The following is a 25,099-nucleotide window of genomic DNA, read 5'->3' on the forward strand; positions in this document are numbered from 1 at the left end:
AGGGAACGGCTGGGCCTGTGTGATTTCAGGTAAGATATTGTCACCTCTGATTCACAGGCCACTGCACACACTTCCTACTACTTAGCAACTGAGTACCAGTTATCACCTGCCAAGTGAAACTCATCTTCAGAGAGGTAGCAACACCAAACTGCTCTTTGAAGGAGAGTGAAATGAGTTTGTTTCTGTTTTAGAGCTTCCCACAATTTGTGTTAGGTGGAAGTCAGTTACACTGTATGCCCTGTGTATTGATTCTCTGTTCCTGTGAAAACCAAATATTTGGCTGGCATGTCAGTTTTGTTGGGACATAAATTCACACTAGAGTGACAGAGAAAAGATTAGTGCGACCCTGGCACAAGCATGATTCCAGAAGTCAAGTAGTGATCACACTTACTATATGATAAAAAATAAAAGTGTGGAGTGGTAGTGATATGATTTTTCCTTGTGAAATACTTACAAATGTTCTAGAAAAGTAAGGAAAGAAAAACACAGCTCATGCAATTTGTGCTTTTTGGCATGAAACTACTGATTTGATAAGGATTTCCTTTTCCAAGCCTCCCTCTGAGACAATAAAGGAGGTATCTTGATACTTATCCTGTCAAGATAGCAATCCACAAACACTACTTCCAGTTATACTTCAGAGAACAACCACCTCAATTTCTAGTTCTGGTTCCCATTTGTCAGTTTTTACAAATACCTCACTCAAGGAGATGAATCCATAGAAATCACTCATTTCCTCTTATCTTAGCGAATACCACCAGAGATTGTGATATGCCAAATATGTACAGAGAACTTATCTATTAAGAAATTTGAATTATATATATCTCTTATAAATTAATTAGCAATTGAAGTTAGTTCATGTTTTAGGTGATGCCTCAGGTTGAGTTAGAAACTAAAAGAACAGGTAGTATAGCACTGACAAACTACTATCTAGTTTACCTGCTTATCCAGTCTCACCCAAACAGCAGACAAGCTTTTCTCAGAGCAAAGATCAAAAACACAATTTCTCCTATAGAAATTCTGAATTAAGAAGCTCCAGTTTTCTCATATGCTGACCACTCATTATCATTTTTGAGTCAAATATTTCACTGATCCATTTTACAGCCCAACCACAGCGTTCCAAGCACAGTGTGTAGGCAGAGGTACAGCAAAAGCCATCAATACCCATGAGTAGGTTTGCTGCTGAATGCTACAGGGGCTTATCCAGTAGTAGTCTTGGGCTTTCTAAGTTAATTCCTTGAATAATTCAGTCATCCTCTGATGACATAACTTGTAGAATCCAATCCAACTAGCTTGCACAGCAAATTACAACTACATTTTTGGTGCCTATATAACCAGTCCTACTAAAATAAGTTCCATATATAGTCATTGGGAAAGCTAGGTGCCTTTGAGAGCCTCCTGAGGGAGAGCCTAAATTAAGCAGGGAGGATCTCCCTCTGGAGCTGCTTTTCTAGGCATTTATCTCTTCCTACTGAATATGGAGGGAATTTAAGCATTTAATTTTAGAGAACTAGTTCACTATGTGCTCAAAACATAGGTGCTAATTAGCTGTCTTTGCCTGACTGGAACCCCACAATTTAGCTCCCAAATCATTTATCTTGAAGACTAGCAACATGTTACACTCCACTAACATAAAAAAAAAAAAAAAAAAAAAAAAGGAACTAAACATCATGTATGGTGCACCACAAACACAGTAAGATAGGAATGTAGTAAGAGAGTACATAAAAACAGCATTTCAGTTCTATCAACATGTTCCACCTCCAACCGTGGTGTAAGCCCATTGCTCTATGAAGGCAAAGCACTCGAAGCCATGATCAGGGCAGGTTGTACAGGTGAACATCATAAGCTGTAAACGTAACACTAGTTAAAAAGCTGGTCCTCACAGCTGACCCCCTGAGCACCAGGTGTGCTCCAGGTCCCTCCACCCAACAACCAAAGTAAGCTCCCTTGTGGAAACACTTCACAGACCCATTTCATGACACAACCCTGTCAACTGCCTCCATCCTCCTCTAAAATAAATAAAAATAAAAAAATCAGGCTACTGACTAGGTGTTTCATAAATCTCTTTTCACAACAGAATTTGTAGTCTGGGAGCAAAGCAAAACAAAAGCCATGGCAGTTGTGATACCATACATAATTTCACCTTTTCTCTTGCACAGAGAATCACAATACCACCAACATCACTGCCACAACAGGCACCTGCATTAAGACCATAGACTGAAGGACCCCAGGATGAAAAGGAAGTCCCATAGAAGTTTTTATGGGATAGCAAAGCTGTCACCATAGTAGCAGCTACGTGCCGACTGAGTCTCACAAAGGCCCCTAAAGCAGAACCAGGCCTGAGGAGAAGTTCAGGGACAATGTATCCTCTAAATTGTTTTTGTTTCTTTTTAAGAAGCAGGGAACTCCCATGGGGACAAAGGGAGAAAATACAACATGGGAGGCTTTGGGAGTGACAGTAGGGCATAGGAAGAGTTGGGCAGGCAACCAGTGGAAGCTGGGACCAGACTGGATACTGACTAAAAGAGAAGAGAAGCCCCCTCATGGGACCTCTCCCTTTCAGCAGGGCCGCTACTGCTCCTACCACAGCACAATGTGTCTCCTCCAGCCTTAGCACACCCATACCCAACCCCATCTAGAGTTTGACTTTTTTTTTAGCCTTAAACCAGTTACTCCAGTTCAGTCCATTGGGCTGACACCTACCTCTCACACCTGAGGAGGGCCCAGAGCGGGAACTACTACGAGCCACTGCTTCTACCCCCATTTTCTCCCAGAAGCTCTGAGAGCAGAATGAAAAGCACTAGCCAAGCCAGAGCAGGGGGAAATAGAAAAATTCATCAGTAAAGGCAGCTGTGGATAATAAATTATACTGATGAATAAATGCAGAGAGCTGGGGCAGGGGTGGGTGACAGGGCACAGAAAATGGAGGTCAGGTGGTGCCCCTCAGTGCTCTGGGCTGCCGGCCTGCCTGGCAGCTGCTGAGGTAAAACGTGGCAGCTGCGGCCTCTGGCACGGCACCACTGCCTCCTGGCCAGGCCTCTGTGCCTCATCTCAGACCTGCACTAAATAATTCTCATTTTGAATACGTTTAAGGAATGGGGCTGATATCAGGCATCGAATGGTGCTTCTGACACTCCCAGTTTCTTTCCCAAAGCACCAAATTCCATAAATATTTGGTATGAGAAAGTCCAATAGCAATACTGAGGGGAAAAAAGGCAGCTTTTTCTGTTGTGTTGCTCAGTGGCAGAAGTCAGTCACATAAAATTTGTTTGAATTTATGAGGAGCGTTTTATACTATGGTTGAGACTCTTCATATGTATTGATAGTAGGAAATATCACCCTTCACAAATTTTAGATACGTTTCAGTTAAGGGAGTGTTTTTTTCTTTAATTAAAATAGATTCTGTAAAGAAAAATTAAGTTCTTAAAGACATTATGAGAATTTATGGTACTCACCGGCTAAATTAGTACTCAGAAATCAATAATTCTACAGTCTGAGTCTATACAGCCTGGCGTGTGTACAAATATCGCACACATAAATATTATGCGGTGGTGCACTGCCAGCAGCCTGGCTCTCACTCCCAGCGCCTCTTCCTCCAGCACTGCATGGTGCTGGTCGCCTTTCTTAATTTCACTTTGCTTCTCTTGTCTGCAACACAGAGATAATACTTCTCAGCTCTGTGGTGGTGCCAGGCTTGATTCATCAATGTTTTAAAGCATTCTGTGATATTCACCCTGAAAGGTGCTTGAGAACCATAAATTATTACTTTAATATAGATAATAGTTTTCATCTCATGAATGTTTTATAACACTACTCCAAATTCATGCCTGATATAACTCTAATAATTTGAGTAGAGTTAAAAGAGGGATACATTTGGTACAATATATGAGACAGCAAAATGAAATTCAAAGTGTGAGACCAAGGATTTACCAAATAGCATTGCATACACAGTAATGTTACAAACTGCCCCTCTGACTACTTAACTGCTGCAAAAAGTCCACTCACAGCACTATTTAACCTCTTAAGGTTTGATTCATCATGAAATAGCTGCCTCACATCAAAAACGTTTTTCCAATATGTTCTATTGCTATGTAGTTTGTATATATTGAGAATAAGTAGACTTGATCATGTATTTGTTTTCATTTTTCAACCCAGATATTTCATTTGAAAGCACACTTTTTCACCGGCACAATTCTTTTTAAAAAGGCACTCCTACAGCTTCCAGTTCTTAGTCATAGGAGCATAGGACACTACTGGGAGGAATCCTCTGGGTCATCGCCCACTTCTCAAAACCAGTCATGTCATAAACAGCCATGAAGAAAGCTTTTCAAATGCCACTTTAAAAAGCCAGGCTTTTTGTCCCCCAATCCTAAAAATTACACTGTTTGTTCAATTCACTGCTGTGATAGTTAGAATTAAAATTCTTTTAATTTCCACACCAAATCTACTCATGGCCAGTTGAGATGCCAACTTTTTTCTATTGTTGAAATAGTTTTCCACTTCCACAACCCCTCTCTCTTTACATATACAAGAATAATAATTATATCCTTACTCAATCTTCATTTTGTTAGCCTAAGCAAGTCAACTTCTTTTAGAGTCCCTGTAAAATGTGTTCTTTATTCCTCTGATCATCTGGATGGCCCATCTCTGATATAGTGTATATGTTCACATAGTGACAGAATCAGAGAAGAATTTATTTGTTTTCTAATTAAATAAAAATGCTGCAAGTGCACTGCAAAGGCATAGCTTAGTAAAAATCAAATTTGGTGTTCACTGGTAAAACTGATTATGAAGAAGTGGATATCTGCCTAACTCTTTCAGTTTGATGGTAGAATTTTATCAGTACACTTCTGGTACCAAACTAAGAAGTCGTGTGGCTGGGCTGGTCATCATTATATAAACAACATAATAAAGAAATGACTGGTGATGTGATAACCACCTTTGAAAAGTTAAAAAAAAAAAAAAGAGAAAAAAAATAATAATAAAAAAAAAAAGACGTCTGCTACTTCATACTTGGCTGAATCTTGGAGAAATTCAGGTTTTTATCTTTTTTGTTCTAGCCCTTCTTTCCTTCCTTCTTGCTTTCCCTCCTTCCCTCCTTGTCTCCTTGTCTCCTTCCCTCCTTCCTATTAAAGAAAATTTTCATGGAAGGTAATGCAAAACTTAAACAGCATCTAAATCCTACATGATAGTGTACCCTTCTGATATGCTCATATAGATACAGAACCAGTGTTTCCTATGAAGTTTTTACATTTACACTTATTACTATGGAACCTCATCTTTATTCCCTCCAAATAATGTAAAACTTTTCTTCATGCTGTTAGCACATCACAAAATAAATCATTGAAGATCCAGCTGATCCATAGACTTTTACAAACTTTCTGATGGACGTTATGTTCACCAGAACATGCAATTTACTGCAAAATTGCATCCACTGTTACTGATGCTAGTTCCTAGGAGAAAAGGTATTTGAACAATTTTTGCTGATATGTGGAGTTGGTCATAGAAAAACTTTTAAAATATTGAAAGTAGTTTGGACAAAGATTAAATAGGTATCCACCCTTATTTTTTCACCAATAGATACGATCACCAAATCACAGACAGAAGAATACATATATAGCGTAGAGATGTACTAGGTCCTCTTAAGTCTTAAATATCAGTATTAGGCAAAAGTATACACCTAGAGATAATGTAGGCAATATAGAGCCACTTTTAATAAAAATCAAAGGTGTGCAGTTGGTATAACTGCAATTTCAAAACAGGTGTTGAGATTTAACAAATTAAGCAAGTAACATTTGTGTGATGAATGAGACAGCAGTATGAGCAATCAATTCAGATAGTTATAAAAACAGATTATTTATTCCGCTTGTAAGGTGTATCTGCAGTCTAGGTCTAGCACATGCAGAATTAGAGTTTGGAACAATGTCATTGCCAGATTTCTGAAGTAAGTGCTCCCAGTTTGCACATTCTGCTACACACAGTTGGGCAAGCAATCTTCCACGTTAATTGTGTAAATTGCTAGTTCATATAGCAATGATGTTACAGGCCAGATTCTGGGCAAATGAATATTATATTATACAGTCAGTCAGCTTTGGGTACCAGCTTAAATATTTGACCCATCAAAATTATAGTCTCCAGTATTTCCTTGAGACATTGGAATACCAAGTAACAAACAGTGAACCTAAGATGTAGAGGCAACCCCACTACTGCAGTAGCTAAATGCCAGTAATTAATAAACATCAAATTAGGATAAAGGAATAACTTTTCTTACCAGTTTTAGATCATGTTAGCATCCTCAATTTAAAAGTTCAAATATACACAGAGAACATTTCAAAATTACAACAGTGGAAAAAGAGCAAAAACAGGACAGAGAGACGGAGCTGAGAGAGAATAAAGGTGAAGCTGAAAGTGCTCCAGATGAAAGTAACAAAGGAAACACATGTATTCATATTATTAAAGATAAAGCAAATGCAGGCCATACCATCAGACGTACATCCAGCACAACGTAGGTCTTGATCCTGCCATCAGAGAGGGATTGTAGAGAGGAGACATTTATTTATGAGACTGTTTTTTTACTGTTTAGGTTTTTTAATACCCAATACATGAAAAGCCTGTAACGTGGAGATTTCTTTTAGGTAGCAGAAAACCAATACATTCCTGCAATTACAATAAAAAGAGGAAACTGCTTAAAATACAAATTATGAGTCTTCACACAGTCAAAACTCATGCAGGAATTTCATAAATTCACCAGAGTCCATCCACTGTCATTCATATGTCCTTGTATTGCAGAGAGGTGTTTTCCATCTCAGCAGGTTATTGTTTAATGGGCTAATGCATATTTTCTAGATGGAATGGTGTTGTAGGAATTCTGTGGGGAGGCATGTTACTGGTGAAAACAAGACCACTTCCAAATGTTAAAAATGCCCTGCTTAGTCTCCTGGTGACAGAGAAGGCCAACTTCACCCACTGATTTGAAGGGAGTTACATCAGACCTTGCATACTTCAGCCCAGGAGCAATATATTACAATAATTGCTATGAATGAAATCACCTTGCTGCTTTATTTTTGTGCAATTTTTAAAACTAGAATATAATTTTGCCCCAAGAGAGTGACTACATTGATTTTTTTTTAATTTTAAGCCCAGAGCTATTTGTACATTTAATTACAATCTCTGACTCTCTAGCAATCTAAAATAAAGCACATGATATTGTACAAAAATGTTTTATTTGTTCAAATTGTGTACCCCAACAACACTCTGTGATCCTGAGATTTTTTGTTGTCAGCTGGTGAATGAGCAGCAAGAAAGCAGACCACTTCTGAGCCCCTCCATTGATGACTTTCTCTGTGAAGCTAAACCAGAAGCTGTTGCAAGGCCTGTAACATCAAATACTGCAGGTAACCAAAATTCTGTACCATCCCTCACGAAAGAGAAATAATTTTAGTTTTATTTTAATTGTGGTACATTTTGTCAAGTAATTTCTTTTAGTCTCTTGTAAACAAATACTATTTGCACAAAATTATAAACCGATATTAAATTGTAATTGTTTGATCTATTACTAGAAAAAAATATTGCTTATTACATTTCAGGGCAAATCTGATGTGATCCAAATCATATTTATTCCAGCAGATCTCTGAGCTTGAATTAAAGGAACTTCAACAGGAAGTATGTAGCAGATCAACAAATTCTCAATCTTTGTTTTTACAAAAATATAACTGATGGATAAGCCACATTCACTCTTGTTTTAACCAAACCCATTCTTTAGAAAGATGTGGATGTCTGAGAAAAAGGGAAGAGAGATCAAAACAGTTTATCCAGACTTGAGTTCAGAAACTTCAGTACTGAAAGGATCCAAGAAATTTCTTGTCTGATTTGTTTTGTGGTGAGATAGTAAAGCAGATAATTAAGAAGAAATCCTGAAAGCCTTCTGAATTAAGAAAAGTGTATTGTCCTTTGGATGTGTTTGTAGAAACTGGCAGTCTCCTATTCAGTGTTTGTGCAAAGGTAATCTAAGCATTTGAGTTGATTTACTGAGATACCATAAAATCAATAGTGCTACTATGTTCTGTTTCAGTCTCATAAAATGGTTTGTCTCGTTAGAAGTCATTTAATTAAAATCCATATACATCCAAATTATTAAAATAACTAAATGACTAATTAACAGCTGGGTGATTATCTTCACATCTAATTAATGTGTCTAAAGCAGTATGCGGTTTCTAGTAGCAAATCTGGAACACTGAATTAAATTAACAATTGTAAATAGTATTTTTTCCTTTGATACAGCTACAGATATTACAGGGATTAATATAAATGTTTTCAAGTTGTTTAAGATGGTGTTGAAAAAATTAAGTATCTTATGTCTGGGTAAGATCCTATATCTGCCTTGAATATCTGTTAGATTTGGGGCATTTTAATCAGATTTTTATTTATAAGTTTTTTATTTTGTGAAGACTGATGAAATCTGGTGATTTACCAAGATAGATAAAGCACTACAAGAGATAACATTAATATATATGTCAAAAACACCTCCCCTGTAAACTGATAATGCAGAGGAGGGAGTTTTCCTGTCTTTTGTGTGAATTTCCAATATTACACTTCAAACAACTTATAAATGAGAAACTTGGACTGAAGCCTGGCTTATACAATGGCCTTTAACAGAGCAAGCAATAGAATTTCTAATTATAGTTAATATTTATCATGAAAAGGACAAACAGCAACAACAATAGAAAAAAATGCTAACCATAGTTATTCCCTTTTGACCAAAAAAGTTGGCCAAATGTGGGGCAACTCAGATTTGTTTGCAGGAAGAAAGTATCATGTTATTGTCTTTTGTGCTATATTCTTCTGCACCCTGTTTCTTCCAGCACAGCAAAAATCTTTACTGTCAGAATCTAAGGCCCTTTTTCAGTCATGCATAGATGCACAGCTCTCTCATTGTTAGGATCATATTCTCAGTGCTAGACCTTCCTTTGTTTGAAGCTTTTCTAGCACAACCGTTCTTTCTCACCTTTTTTTTTTTATTTATATATTTTCTGCATCACTGACAGACAGAGGCTTCAGAGAATAGTGGAATGTATTGCTTTTTGCCAAACTTTAACCATGGGCAAAGCAAAGGTAGCTCGTTTTCTCCAGTTCCTTTCCTAATTTAGAAATAATTGTTCTTGTTAACTTCACAATTACATTTGCTTTGTCAATCAACATGTTCTAATATGTATGATGGAACCTGATTTTACATGCAATTCTTTTAAATTAATGACAGAAAATACATTTTAGACTACAATTTTTAGTAGAACCTGAAAGAAGTCAAACTCTCACTGAATTTACAAGAACAAAATATCTAACTTCCCTCTGTAGTCTTTAAGCTTTGTCCAGACTCAAAGTACAAAGGTTAGAATATTTTTTTACCTTATACCATGGCATTACAGAATTGGAAAAGACCTTCAAGATCACCAAATCCAACCATCAACCTGACCTACTGAGTCAGGTCACTAAACCGTGTCCTTTGTACCACAAATGAATTAATGGTTTAATGAGCAATGAATTAGATGAATAGTTCTAGGAAACTAAGGTGAGTTGCCTACTAGGAAAAAAAAAAAAAAAAAAAAAAAGATTGGTTCAAAGTATTTTTTTTAGAAAGATTTTTTTTAAAGTGGTTTTTTAATGAAAAAAAAAGCATAATTCAGCATCTCTGAAAACAAAATCTCTGAATGTGACATGTTAGAGAAAACTGTCTATTCTTCAGCTTTTTCCTTAATGGCATGTCACACAACAACCTAAGCAGCTGTTACCAGTATTTTCTAAGCATAAGATTAAGCCAAATCTAATCTAAAAACTCAATTGTACAGGGAACCTTCACAACATAAGAAAAACTGTGGACTAAGACCTAAGAGGATGTTTTGAAGATTTTCAGAGCAAAAGCCTTTCCTGCAAATCAGGCTTTTTTAAACAACTGCATCCAGTTAAGCACCTGGGATCACTAGTCATATCTGAGTATGCTGGTCATCCTCTTTAGCAGGAAATACACATCTACTATAGCCAAATGAAAATACATAAACTTAATAATTATTTTTCCAATTAAACAAACAAAAAAACAAAACCCAACCAAATGTGAGTTATTTGAATTAACATTGAATTCTAACATTTTGTCTCTAAGTGTTATCAACAGGTTTGGATCTCTTGGATCTTAGTGAACCTGTCTTACAAACCCAAAACAAAGCAAAAAAATCAGAGAATCCATCAAGAGGTGAAGGCTTAAAAGCTTCAACCCACAGAAAGAAGACAGACAATTCTGACCTTATCAATGTGGACACTGAGCAGAAAGTCCAGACCATCAGAGTTTCAGACAAGTCTTCACTAGATTTAGGTAAGAGTGTAGCTATGATATCAGTGTTACATAGCACAAGTTTCTCCTCGTTACTGTCACAAAATAATGAGCAAGATCTGAATTTTCATTGCACTGCACTTTAGCAGGGAGTGTAAACTTAACTTTGTGTAAACATTTTACCTTTATCATTATACGTATTGTTAGGAAGTGTGCAAATAAAGTTCTGAGTGGATTTTTCAAAATCAGGATCGGTAAAACGGTAGAAAAATCTGTAAGGCTATCATGAGAAACCAATAAAGGGCACAGATCAGAAACAGCCCACACTGGGTGTCCTTTTCAGATCTGCATATGTTAGAAATACACAATAATTTTTAAGTACTGTTTCACCTATGCATGCCAGAGAAAAAAAGTTCTGGACAGAAGAACTATATTTATACGGATTGAACAAAAAACCTGAATACAACTCAATATCCTGCCAAGCATGATCTATAGATGAGCTTTGAAAAAGGTGAATTTAATTTAGTTCCATCCAAACTAAATTACTTGCACCGCAACTGAGAAATTTGCAAGGTAAATGTAATTTATACCAAGGTAGCAAATTTTCCTTTCATCAACATAGAACTTCTTTTATATAACTTTATCATCAAACAGGAGCTGAATATCTCATTTTTGCAAGTCAAGTCCAACATATGAGTGAATCCTATTGGTTGCCTATACAGTTATTTGTAAATGGCAGTCACCAGAATAAGTTTTATTTATACAATTTGAATACAATTAAGAAATTAAAATATATTCCTATCAGTATAATTTTATCAACAGATCTAAATTACATGCAACCCAATAATTTTAAATCAAGATTTCCACTGGCATTCTGACCATGAATCTGCTTTTAGTGGCCTTAAAAATCATGATTTAGAAAAATGTTGCAAATTCAAATGTATTTTTACAGAATATAAGCTAGAAAGGTGCAAAACATTTCTGTTTATTGGACCGTAATTAAAGTAGTCTTCAGTGGCTTGGCTTCACAATTTCCTCTGAACTTGTATTTAACACAGGGGAATTAATTCAAGAAACAATGGTTTCTTTGATAGGTTCATATCTTCTTTTGTTATCTTTCAGTTGATATTCAGACACAGATAGAGAAATGGGATGATGTCAACTTTCATGGAGAGAGGAGCTGCAAAGTCCACCCTTCGGCAGAACGAACCTCATCATCATCTAGAGCTCCATCAAAAGAGCTTTTATGGTACAAATTTTGCTTTTCTGAGAAAAATATTTCCAGTCTAGCTTTCTTAATTAACGATGACAAGTCATATTATTAAATCTGTTAGGATTACATTGAAAGTATGCAAGCAGACATTTTGGACAATGTATCATAAACAAATACACTATAAAATTACATTTTGTCAGCAATTTTTAATGTTGTGAAGAATAGCAGGTGCAGTTGCTAAATAGATAGTGGTGAAAATTCCACAGAGGGATGCAGTGATCCAAAAGACTACAGATGTGAGTAAAATTAGTAAAAAAAAAGATACTTTGCAGTGATTTGACAGTCACTGGATACCCAGTGTAATTTCTTTGCCATCAAGAGGGCAGAATTTCTGTGTGGAAGAGGCAAGAAAAAATATCTAAGCCAAGTATTACCTCTTCCACGCAGTTCTACTAAAACTACAAAGGATGTAAAAGAGGGAAGAATTGGGCTTTGCATTTAGAACCAGGTCACGTAGATTAATTCTGCTGTCTTCTTGGTATGTAAGCAACACTGATTCGCTGCATTATGCATGACCATGATTATCATTTTCATACACTAGAAGCAGATTCATGACCAACTGATGCTCATCCTGTGTCTTAACCAGCCCTTTAGCTGAGTGTTTCATTAACTTAGAACTTTACAGAAGAGTTTCGCTCAGTTAACCTGATTTTAGCCTACAGGGCTTCATTTTCTAAGGAAGAAAATAGGATCTTGTGGCACAAACAGGCACATAAGCCAGGATGAAGTCTTGCAATGTGGTTGTTGATTCTTAGACACTGACTGCAGTTACATTCTTGTGTCATTGCCTAAACCTCATTTTGCATTTCTATGAAATGGAAGTGTAGTGGTACAGGCAAAGTCTCCATTCCATTATGCAAGTTTAATGCCCATATGTGCTTGGTGCTTTACTGGTGAATCAGGCCTGATTCTGTTTTGTTGCATTACTATTGTCTGCACAGAACTGAAAAATGGAATAGCAGGAACACCAAAAAGGGTCCAGGCACTTTTGATATCTCCAAGTTAAACAATTAAGTTAAAAGAGTTAACCTAATTAGTCTGTGTGAGTCTATGAACCTGAAATAGATAAGGCAGAGCATCTTAGTCTGCAGTGATGAATATGTAAATACATTATTTCTAGGTCCACAGAAAATAGATCACAGTCTGAGCTGACTAATGTCAAGAGTGCCTTGGACGCTGATTCAACATCAGAACTAGAACTTGCACCTGCAATACAGGTAAGAAGAATTGGTAGATTTAGTAACATTAAAAAGGCATGTAGGAATGGTCTCATTGGCTAACTGTTCACATGCTGAAAAAACTATTTAAGGGAAATTTTCAGGATCATCAGTTAAAAGCCTCATACAGCTGAATCTTCACACAGCTTCCAAATTAGTATATTACAAAATTAGCATAACTGTCAGCATATCAAACATTCAGAGTTTAACACTGCAGTGAACTGTGTGACCTTCCTGTACAAAAAGACATCGAACTATAATTTACAGCAGTATCTTCTTTCCCTTCCTCCAGTTCTGAAAATCAAACTTCTTATGTTTCTCTGTTCCTGTAATATAGCTTTTCTCAAGGTCTCTTGGTCAACCAGGAATACCCAGAATTGGGAAGTGGCAAAGGAATACAGGAAAGAACCATTAGGCCAATATTCATTAGTAGTTTATCTCCACATGTGGGAAAACAGTGTGTTCACAGGACTTTTTCTGCCAGAAAATGAACTCCAGTAAGGAGGGCTCTGGGGTGCATGTCTGTAGATTTGCCCAGTTCCACTGGCATACTGTATATTGAACAGGTCCTTATGGAAATTACTTGAAGACATATGGCATTATATATGTGTATATGTGTGTATACATACATATGTACAAATATACATTTATATATGCATTCATATAGTGCAGATTGCTTATACACCTTATTTCCAGTTTTTTATTTCTTAACTGAAAGTTTTCAAGTTCAGCCAATGCTACTGGCAGGGGTGAGAGCGAGTTGTTTGGTGGATTCACTTATAGTTGAAAGCAATTTTTCTCTCAATTTTTCTACAGCTATATTTAAGCCTGCACTTCAAAACCTTTCTGTTAGATGTAATATCTGGAAATTAATGAAAATTAATAGTCCCATTTGAAAATGGAAAAATGAGACACCAAAATGCCAAATGTCCTTTTTGGAGATCATGCACCACTTTTTGCAGAAAACAGAAATAGAACCTAGTTATCAAGACTCATTTCAATGTTTTCATTAAGGGAAAAAAAGTCTCCTTTGCTTTCCTGCCATTTCTACGTTACAAACAGGATTTTTTTTTCAATTTTTATTTTTCCCATGGAAAGTTTAACTAGTTCTAATGCATGATCTTTTTTTTTCATTCTGTACAATACTTATACATCTTAGTAATGGAAATGATCTGTTGCATAATATCTTTAGATGGACAGCATCTTTTCACGTGATTTGTCCATCTTTTCTTCAAGTACCCCAAACCACTTTTTAGGAGGCTGTTCCTCAGCCTAATATAGATCTAAACGCCATCTTTATGTTTAACCTAGATCTGTTTAAATCAAGTAGACAGTCACAGATTTTAATTCTGTGGCTTTCTGTAAAAACAGTTGCAAATACAGCACCTCTAGTTTATATGGTCTGTTTCCTATTCTACTAGAATAACTGCAGAAGCAAAAATTCACATTTTTAATTCAGTACAGATTCAATCCTTTGAGTCTCCATGCTATTTTATGAAATGGATGGTATTTCAAAATTTTAAAAATCTTAAATTGAATCAGCCAACTTGAAAGAGAAGCAGAGTAAGATTCTTATCTGATGTAATGGTATATTTCATGTTTTGTTTTGCTTTATCATAAGCTCCTTTTTTTCAAACTCATGATCCACTCAGGTCATGAAATGTTGTTGACCTGGTAGTTAATAGTGCTTCATCCTGCTTATACTTGGACTGTCAAAGTTGTCAGTTCCCAACAACCAGGCTCATCTGTCTTGACAGAGTTCTTAATCTGCTTGTAAAAGAAATCACATTAGTAGTGCTTTTATCAAAGCATATGTTTACCATACTTTGTCCTCTATAGATCTTGTCAATCTCATTTAAGGGTAACCTTTGCATATGCAACAGATTTTGTCATACCCTAAAGATTTCATCTTGTCAAACTTGCTGCAGTTAGCCATCAGTAGTTGCTGAGACAATTGCCTTTATCACTCATCTTTGACATTAGATTTAGTTCCTCAAAGTGAAATACTAAGCAACTAGGTTACGTTTTCTTTAAACTTATACAATCTCCTTAACAAAATCCTGTGTTTACCAATGCTTATGTCATATAAAATCACAAAGGCAAGCTTTGAATTAATAAGAATCATAGAATGAGGAAGAAATGTTTCTGAATGTTGGAAAGGGCAATAGCATGGTAGCTGTCACTGGATGTGGCCAACTTCCTTCTTAGTATTCTGCTCACATCATATGTTTCCTATTATTAACTCTTAAGCTGTATTGGCCCAAGTATCTTTGTTCATTCTTTTATCTGCCATACCAGAAAGTTCCTTGTTACGGTTTTATTGGTACAAATATCCTATAGTGATGGTTTTTTTTTGAAGGTTTATTTTCTCTCTAACAGTTACAAACTGCAGAGGGAGATAATATGTTAAAATGTATATGCATAAACTCTGCTTATGTTTTAACTCTCAAAATACAGTTTAAAACTTGGGCCTCATTGCTCACTCAGAATGCATATACAAGAAACCTCGACATACTACAAACTATACCTAATTTTACTATCTCTACACTTAGACCAAGGTGTATCTCAAAGCCTGTAAATCTTAGAAATGTGCAGTTTTGGGCAGCAATTTTTAGAATGCATGATTTATTCCCTTCTTCTCCCAGATACATACGGTAAGACAAATGGCCTGTCTCTTTTTGGATGTGCCAGTTACTCTAATAAAATTAAGTTACAAGGGACAGATTTAGCTCATTATTTGAAGACCTGCTCAAAAGTTAAGACTATAATTTAAGCCTCTCACCAACAGTTAAGGTCCAACAGCACATAAGCAGACTACAGGTGCAGGAAACTGTGCGCAAATATATTGGAATGGAAGATTTTGTTCCTGAAGACAGCAGCCAGTGATCAACTACAACACCTCCGCTGTAGAGCGGTGAGCATATCAGACCACAGTGTATGCAGGCTCTCCATGCCTCAGACATACCCATTCAACTCCGACCCATACTACACCTTGGGCTCCCCTTAAGGGTCACAGCTGCAGAGTCCCAGTCCATCACCAGATGGAGAGGTGAAATTCTTCAGTGCTGGCACTCCATTTCCATCCCTTCTCTTCCTGCACTAGCAAAAGGCAGCATGTTTGTTACACATGGGGTTTTTCATTTCTGGATATCACAACTCAGAATATGACTCTGCATTGTCTATATGCAAATGTAGCTTATGTGGGTTTTGTTAATTACTTCTTTTTTCCCCTCTGATTGAGAGCAGATGTGCATTTAATGGAGGAGAAGGTATTTCTGCGGGGATTATGCAGGGAGAATGTGTATGCTGTGATATGAGGCAGAGGAGGGGACTTCTGTACTTCTTTCTTATCCTCTTTCTCCTCAGCTCTCCAACTGCATCAACAAACTCTCTCCCCTTCTCCAGTACTAGTCAGTCTAAACATCATGATTTATGGTATTGTCCTTGACCTAAGGCAATTACAGTCACTAGAAGCAAAAGGTGCAAAAGCTGATGTAGTTAGACATTTTGCAAGAGTCAACTCATAAATAGTGAAAAGGCTAGGAACATAATTAATGTCTATCAACACACTTTTGTGTCAAGAAAAAACAGAATTTTTTTTTTGAATAGATTACAGGTTGGGTTGATAAGCATTGCTGTGTGATACTCAGCAAGATGTTTGATTTAGTGTACTATATTCTGATTTAAAAATTAGTACCACGCAAAATGAATAAAGCAGCTGTTAAACAGATTAAGGCTAGCTAACAAGTTCTCAGAACCAGTAGTTATTTACTAGGAATTGTAATAAGGGGGGATTCTTCTGAGATTACAAAGAGAAATCATGATCTTCAATATTATTGATCTGAAAATAAATGTGCAAGCCATTCCTGGTGAAATTTGCATTTAATGCAACAGTGGACCGAATAAAATGTAAACAAGGGAGTCATGAAAATGAGCTGGTGACCAAGACACCTATATAAATAAGTATTACAATACAGTCGCTTGAAAACTCATATATTACAGAATGAGAATGCAGGCTCTACTTACAATGCTATGTTGGAAGGCAATTCTGAAAAGGATCTATAGCTCTGAGTGTACGAACGTGTCACTGTGAGTGCTCCCCATGCAGTACTGTGACAAGAAAACCATAGAAAAGCAGGCATAATTAGTGAGAGATAGAACACTTACTCTCTGCATAAAGAAACAGCAAGTCAGGTATTGGACCATAGTATTCACTGTTGTTGTCTCTATGGCTATACATTAAAACTATAATAAATTAAAGAGGGAGAGTAAAAGTGCCACAAAAAGGTTGAAATCTGAATAAAATGCCTCTTAACGAGCGAAGTTAAGATCTTAATCTCTTTATAACATTTAAAAGATAATTAAAACCAGATTAAAGTAATGGGTATCTTTCCACAGAGAAAATAAGGGGTACTAAAAAGTGCTTTACACTACTGGAGAAAGGATAAGAAGTAATAGCTGGAAACAGAAATTAAAAGTAATGAGACAAACAAGGAGGTCAATTAAACAAATTTCCAAACATGGTGATAGGATTAAGGTCTCTTGATAACTTTTAATTAAAAACCCAAGCACATTCCTCAAAGACATATATTCCAGACAATTCCATTTACCGTCTGTAGAACATCACTTTCATCTTATGGATGTCCAAGTGACAAAAGAAAACCTAGAAACAAACAGACAATTTGAACCAGTTATCTCTTCTGCCCTAAATTCTGTTAATCAGTAAAATGTGTTAGATTATGTTAATCAGTAAAATAACTGAAGGAACAAAACAGAAACTTTAGGGCTAGACTGATAAAAGTGTGTCACCTTTCTAGTTAAAAAGGCATGAGTATACACAGGCAGACAGACACGTCTGACCCTGCTTTGCACATTGTATGAACGCACAGGAATGTTATTGAATGTTTCATTACAAGAAAGCAAATTCCAGCACTTGCAGATACAGCCCAATGAGCCTGAAGTGAGCAAAGTTAGTCTTTTAGCAATGTGTCGTATTGCAATTGAATATTATAAGTACAGTCATCAGAAACATAATCATGTAAATTAATGCAATTGGGACCATGGTCAGGCAAATGGCTTATGAGTTCAACCTCTGACAAACACGAGAGAAGGGATTAGCAGTCAGAGCTCTGTTTAGCAAAATTAGGCCACTTTGTGATTTTCTATGCCATCACTGAATACTGTTTGTTTTTGTATTGTGCCTTTTGTGCAAAAAGCATTAATAATATTTTTTAGCAAGAGAATAGGGCGAAACTTGTTATGGACTTCCAATGGGATTGACTGATAGTAAGGTATAGAAGGGAGCACTACTACTGGTTGTAAAATGGATTTATCCCTTCCAAACCTATCTCTCTAATGTGATCCAAAAGCAGGATCTGAAAGAAAAACACAATATATACAGGCAAAATGAGAGGCTTTCTTCTTGGAATATAGTGAGTGGAATGCATTGCCACAGTCATAATACAGGACAAGGAACAATTAAAGTAAAAGTCTTAACAAAAGAGCCATCTATTCCCTTTTTAGTCCTCTCATTGTCTTTTCTTGGCTGTCTCTTTATCTTTCACACATCTTGAGTAATAAGAAAACTCTAGAAAGATAAGTTATTCTGCTTCTGATGAGGAATGATCTTTCTACAGTGTATGCGAATTCAGAGGAATTCATGCAGGGACACAGTTCATTTTGCCCAAGAAAAAGGCCATTTTGGGCTTCAGGCAGTTAAGAAAATAACTCAGAAATTTGGCAGAGAGTATATCATCCTATTCTGAGTTATTCTTTTATTTTTTAGGCACGATCAGCTAAGGAGCAACGTTGGGGAGGGCCTCTTCTCTCTAGAAATCACTCCTTGGAAGAAGAATTTGAAAGAGCAAAGGCAGCTGTTGAGGTATTATTTCATTTACTGTTCTTATTTTCATCTGATGTTCTATGGATTTTGTATTCATTTTGCAGCACAAGAAGAGGAGAAAGTTGGAAGTAGATTATTCAAAGCAGAGAAAAGATATGGTTCCTGGAGTTACTCATTTAAGATATCAGTTTCTCTCTTAACAAAAAATACAACCTTAGCTATAAATGGACATGAGCCAGAACCAACTTTTCAAAATTGATTTTGTCTTACTCTAGCATGTGGGTCAAGAAAAATTCCCCATAATGCAAGTACTTCAAAAATGAAGCTATATGAGTGAAAACTATTTTTCCCCAGCAACTGAGTGTGTGCAGTTATTTCAGCTCAGACACAAGCCAATTCTCCACATTGAAATTGGAATTCAGAATCATTGATAAAGAGAATGATTACTTGCTGTAATGGATGAGTAACTGCACATACAGCCATAACCAGTGCATTTTTATAATTAGAATTATAATAGAATTATAGATAGAACGTTAAACATCAGAGTATTCTCTCCTCCTGATAAAGAAATTTAGTTTGAAAAGGTGAAGGTATTCAAATAGTTCTCCTATCTACTGTTTTTTTTTCATTAACTTCTACTTTTCTAAATGAAAAATGTCTCAAGTGTTGTCCTATGCCACCACTCCCAACTGAAATCTTGCACCAGTCTTAAGACAAGGTGGCATACAGGTTTTTTAACAGAATCCATTAAAAAATAAGGTACAATTGTCAATTCTGAGCGTCATATCTTCTCAGAGGTTCAGGCATGACTGTTTAAAATCCCCTTGCCACAAACAGCCATGACAGCTGCATCTCACTGAGGGATTTTTCCCACTGAAGGAAATTTTTCATGATATGATAAGGTAACACTACATGGCTTCACAGGATCTTAATGCATGGAAAATACCATCTCAGTTTACAAGGTTAAAATGGGCACCATCAGTAAATTAGCTGTTTTATAAACTACAGACTAAATGTATAGCTTATATATTTGTATTCTCTAAGTGTCTTTTTTCCTGACCAATTAGATTAACAACTTTAAATAACTGTTGGTGATGAATATGTTTTTCGTTTGTTTGTTTGTTTTTTTGATGTTGCACATCATACACACTTGTTCCTGGCAGGAAATGAGAGACTTGCTTTCAGGTCACCAAAATTTTCTAAACATTCCTAATTGTACTGCAATGTGATCCCTGAGGTGGGACATGTGCAGTAATCTGTGGTTGAGACAGGGAATCTGATGGTGAACATCTCTGCATTACAGTTAGTGGTTAAGCAAATGGTGTCAGTCTGCAGTTCCCAGAAACCATGTGTGATGGGGAGTTCTTAGACAGATTACCAGACTCTACTGAATTACTTTGCAGAATAAAATAAGGAAGAGAATGTATTGTAAAAAGAGCCTGCACATTAAAAGGTCATTCTGAGGCAACAAAGATTATTAAAATGCTTTAATGTAGTCTTGCAAACAGCTATTAAAAAGATTCTAATTAAACGTTTCCCTATGTAAATGGAAGTCTAAGTAATTCCTTCTGCTTAAAATAGAAATTTAGACCAGGTAGTTAAAATAGAAAGGATTCCTCAAGATCTTATAGAGTAGTTATTTTCATTTGCATCTGAAAAGCATTGAATTTTCATCCAACAAAAATGAAGTGGTAAGAAAGTTAAGGTGATTGAAATAAATTGAAATAAATTGCAGGCCATCTCAGAAAGATTAGTGCTTTCTTAAACAGAGAATAGATAATGTTCAAAAATCCGTCTTTTAGGCTTTGGATGTTTCTGTAATATTCTTCAACTGAGAAAGTTCCGAGGGGTAACATTAGCCAAAAAACTGATCAAGAAAAGGAAGTGAATCTGAGGTTCTACGTTGCCTGCTTTGAAAGGAATTAATTAAAAAATCAGTAAATGAAGACACCAACGTTTATGCTCCACCCAATATTCACTTTAGAGCTTTGGGAATGGTCTTAAGATGTCAAACTCTCAGATTAATGAAAATCTGTGAGGTAATTCTTTCTTAAGTAGGTTTAAAGATGTCTGTGTCATTGGGGATTCCTTAAAGAATAAAGAGGTAAGTAAATTAGCTTTTTTACTACAGAGGATCTAGATTCACTTGCGCTGATTGGGTCCTTGCAGACATGCCTACCTTTTCTCTCATTCTGGAAACTGGATTTGATTTTTTCCTTGTCCCTTTACTATACACTTGAGGGAAGCACAACTAGCCTGACATCATGATTTCCAAGTGCCATACCAAACATGGTCTAAAATATTTTTTCTAGTAATTAGATGTTTTTTTACCAACGGTCAGAACTTTTGAATTTAAAAATATATAAATAAATAAAATGCTAGCATAGAACTCAGATCTATCCTGTTAATATGATTGTTTTATCCTGCACCATCCTGTTGATGGTGAGCTAGAATTAAAAAAACATGAAACCAAGAAAGTGCAAAAACTTCCAACAGAGAAATGTCTCAGACACAGAAAAAAAGCAATTTTAATATTTTCTTATGCCATATTTCCCTGGTGTAGATATTAAATTGCAGATGCCACACTGTTTTGTGAGCTTACAGAAATTTTAAACTGTCCTTCTCAGCATCATTTTATTTGCAACATGAGTCTTCACTGTATAATAAATATACTGTTATGAAGCATCAGAACATATTACTGCTAAATTTTGTGACAACGAAGTTTTTGTTAGTAGTAATTAGTAAGTGCACAAATTTAACATATTTATGCAGTAATTCAAAGGAAGTACATCCACAACAGCTTTATTTTTTATGCATTGGTTAACAAGAAACATTGCAAACTGAGTTTTAGCAGTATGGGACAGGCAAAATTCCATTCAAAAAGTGATGAAAACCAGTAAACTTAAAAATTAGCCATCAATATTCTGAAAATCCACTCCCACCATTGTATCACAGGAAGTAAAGAATCTGAAGAAATTTTGTCTCCCACTGAGACACTGCTTCAGCATATTTTAAAATACTAAGGGTAAAAACAGCCTCTTTGACAAAATGCAGAATATTCTGCAGGGAAGGAGTCAGATGGTATGAAACGTTTTTCCTGGTTGTCATTTCACTCAAAGGCTGCAGATGATATGAGAACATGTTAAACGTGTTCAACTGCTCTGAAAACTTTTGATATGTCCAAAGCAATTTGCCAGCGTTAAGGTAGGAAAAACATTGAAATGAAATAATTGGCACCAGTCACATAGCAAATAGAGTTAAAATTAGATTTAGGAGTCTTGATCCAGAGCCAGATTTTCAGAAGCATTCAATATTAATTTAGCCCTCCTGCTACTGAAGTCAATGGAAAAACTGCCACTAATGACACCTGAAATAGCCTTAGGCCTTTAATAAAGACCATGCAATATTTATGCTCCTCTTCTTCAAGGACATTAAACTGCTCTGCTATTGACATTGTTATTTGCCATGGCAATATTATGGCATTTTATCAGGTGCCACGACTGAGAGTGATCCAGTTCCTCAGCGCAGTTTTGCTGTAGTGGTTTCAGAACCCGCATGTACTGAATGTGTTTAGGAAGCCATAGCTTCTGCAGGAGTTCTGAAATGGAAGGGAACTCACAGTCCTGCTGTCCCTCCTCATCAGTCCCTGCACTGTACAACTGTACGGTACCTGACTTCAGACTTTCCCAGCAGGTCCTGTCCTTTCAGATGGCTGGACCCTTAGTATCTGGGCTTTTACATCTCATACGTTTAGAAAATAGAAGTACGGACACAGTCCCGTTTGGGTCAGTGTCGTAGAACACAGTAACTTCTCTACTAAGGTAGTCTTATGAAACTCTCGGAGACTTTCCAGAGAAAGTATGTATCTTACTCCTTTCTCCCTGTATTCCTTTCTTCCAAATGTCTCCATTAAGACTACCACCTGTACAGGTGGGGATAAGCTTATGTCTGAACTAATGAAAAGTGTTCTTGTGAAACCCCACAGGAATAAGAAGATGACAAGAAGAGTTGCTTAAGATATCTCAACACTACCTGGTGTTATGTAATAATTAAAATAGTCTTTAATATACATTGATTTAAGGGAAAAACATTCTGTTAATCCCCTTGAACTCTGGAAGGCTGATAAGAGAAACATCATGTCACTTTCAATGTTTTAATATATAATATCTTAAAATCATATATGTATGTATTAATATATATCTATTATATCCTAATAATATCTATATTAATATCTTGCAGTCGTAGGGTTGCTCTCCCACCACACCCTAGGAGACATTCAGACAACTGAACTCTCCTAGACTTTGGTTTCTGAGGGTTTATCGTGACATGAAGAGGAAAATCAAAATCATAAGAACTACTCTTCAGGTCAAGGCAAGGCTACCTTCCCTCCCCAACAGCCACATGAAAGACTTAAATCCAGTTTGCCCAAACATGCAAATCACTAGTTATAGCTGCAAAATAACAGTTCGGTCCTGACCCCTGTCCAAGTAGTATGTGATGAAATAAGAGAGCTAATAGCTTAACTGGACTTCCCAATGCATTTTTCCTCTATTTTTGATTCACTATAGATAAACATTAATCATGGTTATTTGAATGCATGGTAATTCATTGGCCTTTTAAGTACAGTGTGCATAAAGTGAGCTTCTGTGTGAATTAGAAATATGCAACTAAGCAGCAGAATTTGAATTTGAATTTAAGACCTAAAAACACTGTGTTTTTATATATGAAGCAGAAATGTGATTTGATACATTTCCAAGTCAGTGGGTCATATAAATGATTTTTGTGGGAAAAAAATGCAAGAAAAAAAATCTAATGTAAGCATAATATACATATATATCATTAGTTCTATAACTTAATCTGTTTTAAAAGGCATTACTAATTACTGTTCTATAGTTATATTAATATCAATCCATAGAAAAGGGAAATTTCCAATCCTTTACCTCATCCTGAATCTCCAAATTACTTCTAGTAAAAACACGGTCAAGTAATTTTCTTCTTCAATGCAGCACAGATTTGCACTGAAAGCAAAATAGACCATGGAGATATTTGTTGAACAGGATAGTTTAAGGGATTCAAGTGCTTCTGCTCATGGCTGATAAAAAGGGAGAGATCTGAATCATTATCCTGGCCTTTTCAATCCCTAAATGGACATTTCAGCTATTTCTCACAACTATTTAAAAGGCTGTATTTCCTTCAAATTTGGAATGAAAGCAAATTTTGAATCCTCAGAAGTTGTTGTGTAACAGAGTTGTCACCTTCAGTTTGCTTCTATTAAAAAGAGTGTAATCTCTCCAGGCGTGAATGATTCACACTCGTTTCCTAGTCCACAGAGTAACATAGCAGGTATCTTCACAGATCCTGCCATTGCATAATTCATGCAAGTCTGAGTCTCCTGGATATCAGGAGGCAGATGACATAGGAAGAGTCAAAGGGAAATGCCTGGCAGGTTTCTAGACAGGGAATGCACCTTGCAATTTGCAAACAGTCTTGTGATTTATAGTAATTGCACCTGTTGATAGTGGTTGCAAGCCCTCCTAACCCTTCATATCTCATCTCAAATGCTCTTATTGCTGACTCATTCTGGATCAGTTAATAGTCTGTGTTTTCCTTTTTCCAAGCACCTAAGAAGGAGGCCTGTGGCAAGTAATGCAATCACAGACTCAGATTTTGCAAATCTTGCCTGGCTGTGGAGCAGTAACAAAGAGTGATTGATCTTGCAATAATAATTTGGACAAAACTACCTGGACGAGTTTCTAACAACTTTAAATAATTTTGTTTAGTACCTCACTCTCAAATAGGTCTGTCTATATCTCAGTAGAGTTATTTGTGCTATTCTCTTTGACATAAACAAACTATGAAACTGCACCCTCGGTAGTGCTGGTTCACTGAAACACTGGCCATGCCCTTAATGAACTGGAGAACTTTGCAAAGGCTTGCGGTGCTTAGCACATATTCTGCTACGGGACTGCATTTCAGGGCTATGACTAACATGTGGCAGCAGAAAAAATAGCACCTTATCTTGGATTCCCCCCTCTTTTTTTGTCCTGTTTCAGTTTCTTCACATCAGTTTCTAGCAAACACAGTGGTTGCTTCATTCTGGTTGTTACCCATCCTAAACCTCGTTCATTTTTCATCATTTCTATTTCTCTGTTATGTGTTTTCCCCTCTTGACTTTCAGCTAAATCTTAGCCTTACTGTACAATTTTATAAGCTCTTACAGATTCCTTTCACCAGCGCAGGATGTGTTGGGATTCCTCCATTATGTCAAAAGACATTTAATTTGAATTCTCATGTGCAAACACTCTCTGTCTAAGCTTTGTCATTACTCTTTTATGAAGTAGAAAATGCTGAATCTATCAAAGTAGTATGCTTGTTCTGTTTTAAACTGGTTTATCTATTGTTATGCTTTAACGTGTATGCATAGGGTTGGTTTTGTTTTGTTTTGTTTGTGG

General features: G+C 36.3%; 1 protein-coding gene across 7 annotated transcripts in view; it reads left to right on the forward strand.

Moving 5' to 3' along the window:
* Positions 1 to 25,099, forward strand: part of PEX5L (peroxisomal biogenesis factor 5 like) — a 100,557-nt gene that overhangs the window by 69,119 nt on the left and 6,339 nt on the right. For all 7 annotated transcript variants that reach the window (XM_032192959.1, XM_032192961.1, XM_032192965.1 and 4 more), the window contains 5 exons: positions 7,280 to 7,391; positions 10,148 to 10,357; positions 11,438 to 11,564; positions 12,709 to 12,805; positions 18,591 to 18,686. In XM_032192959.1, the coding sequence (XP_032048850.1) occupies positions 7,280 to 7,391; positions 10,148 to 10,357; positions 11,438 to 11,564; positions 12,709 to 12,805; positions 18,591 to 18,686 (642 nt within the window). The remainder of the gene's footprint in view (positions 1 to 7,279; positions 7,392 to 10,147; positions 10,358 to 11,437; positions 11,565 to 12,708; positions 12,806 to 18,590; positions 18,687 to 25,099) is intronic.

Source organism: Aythya fuligula, chromosome 9 (genome assembly GCF_009819795.1).
Source record: "Aythya fuligula isolate bAytFul2 chromosome 9, bAytFul2.pri, whole genome shotgun sequence".
Lineage (NCBI taxonomy): Eukaryota > Metazoa > Chordata > Aves > Anseriformes > Anatidae > Aythya > Aythya fuligula.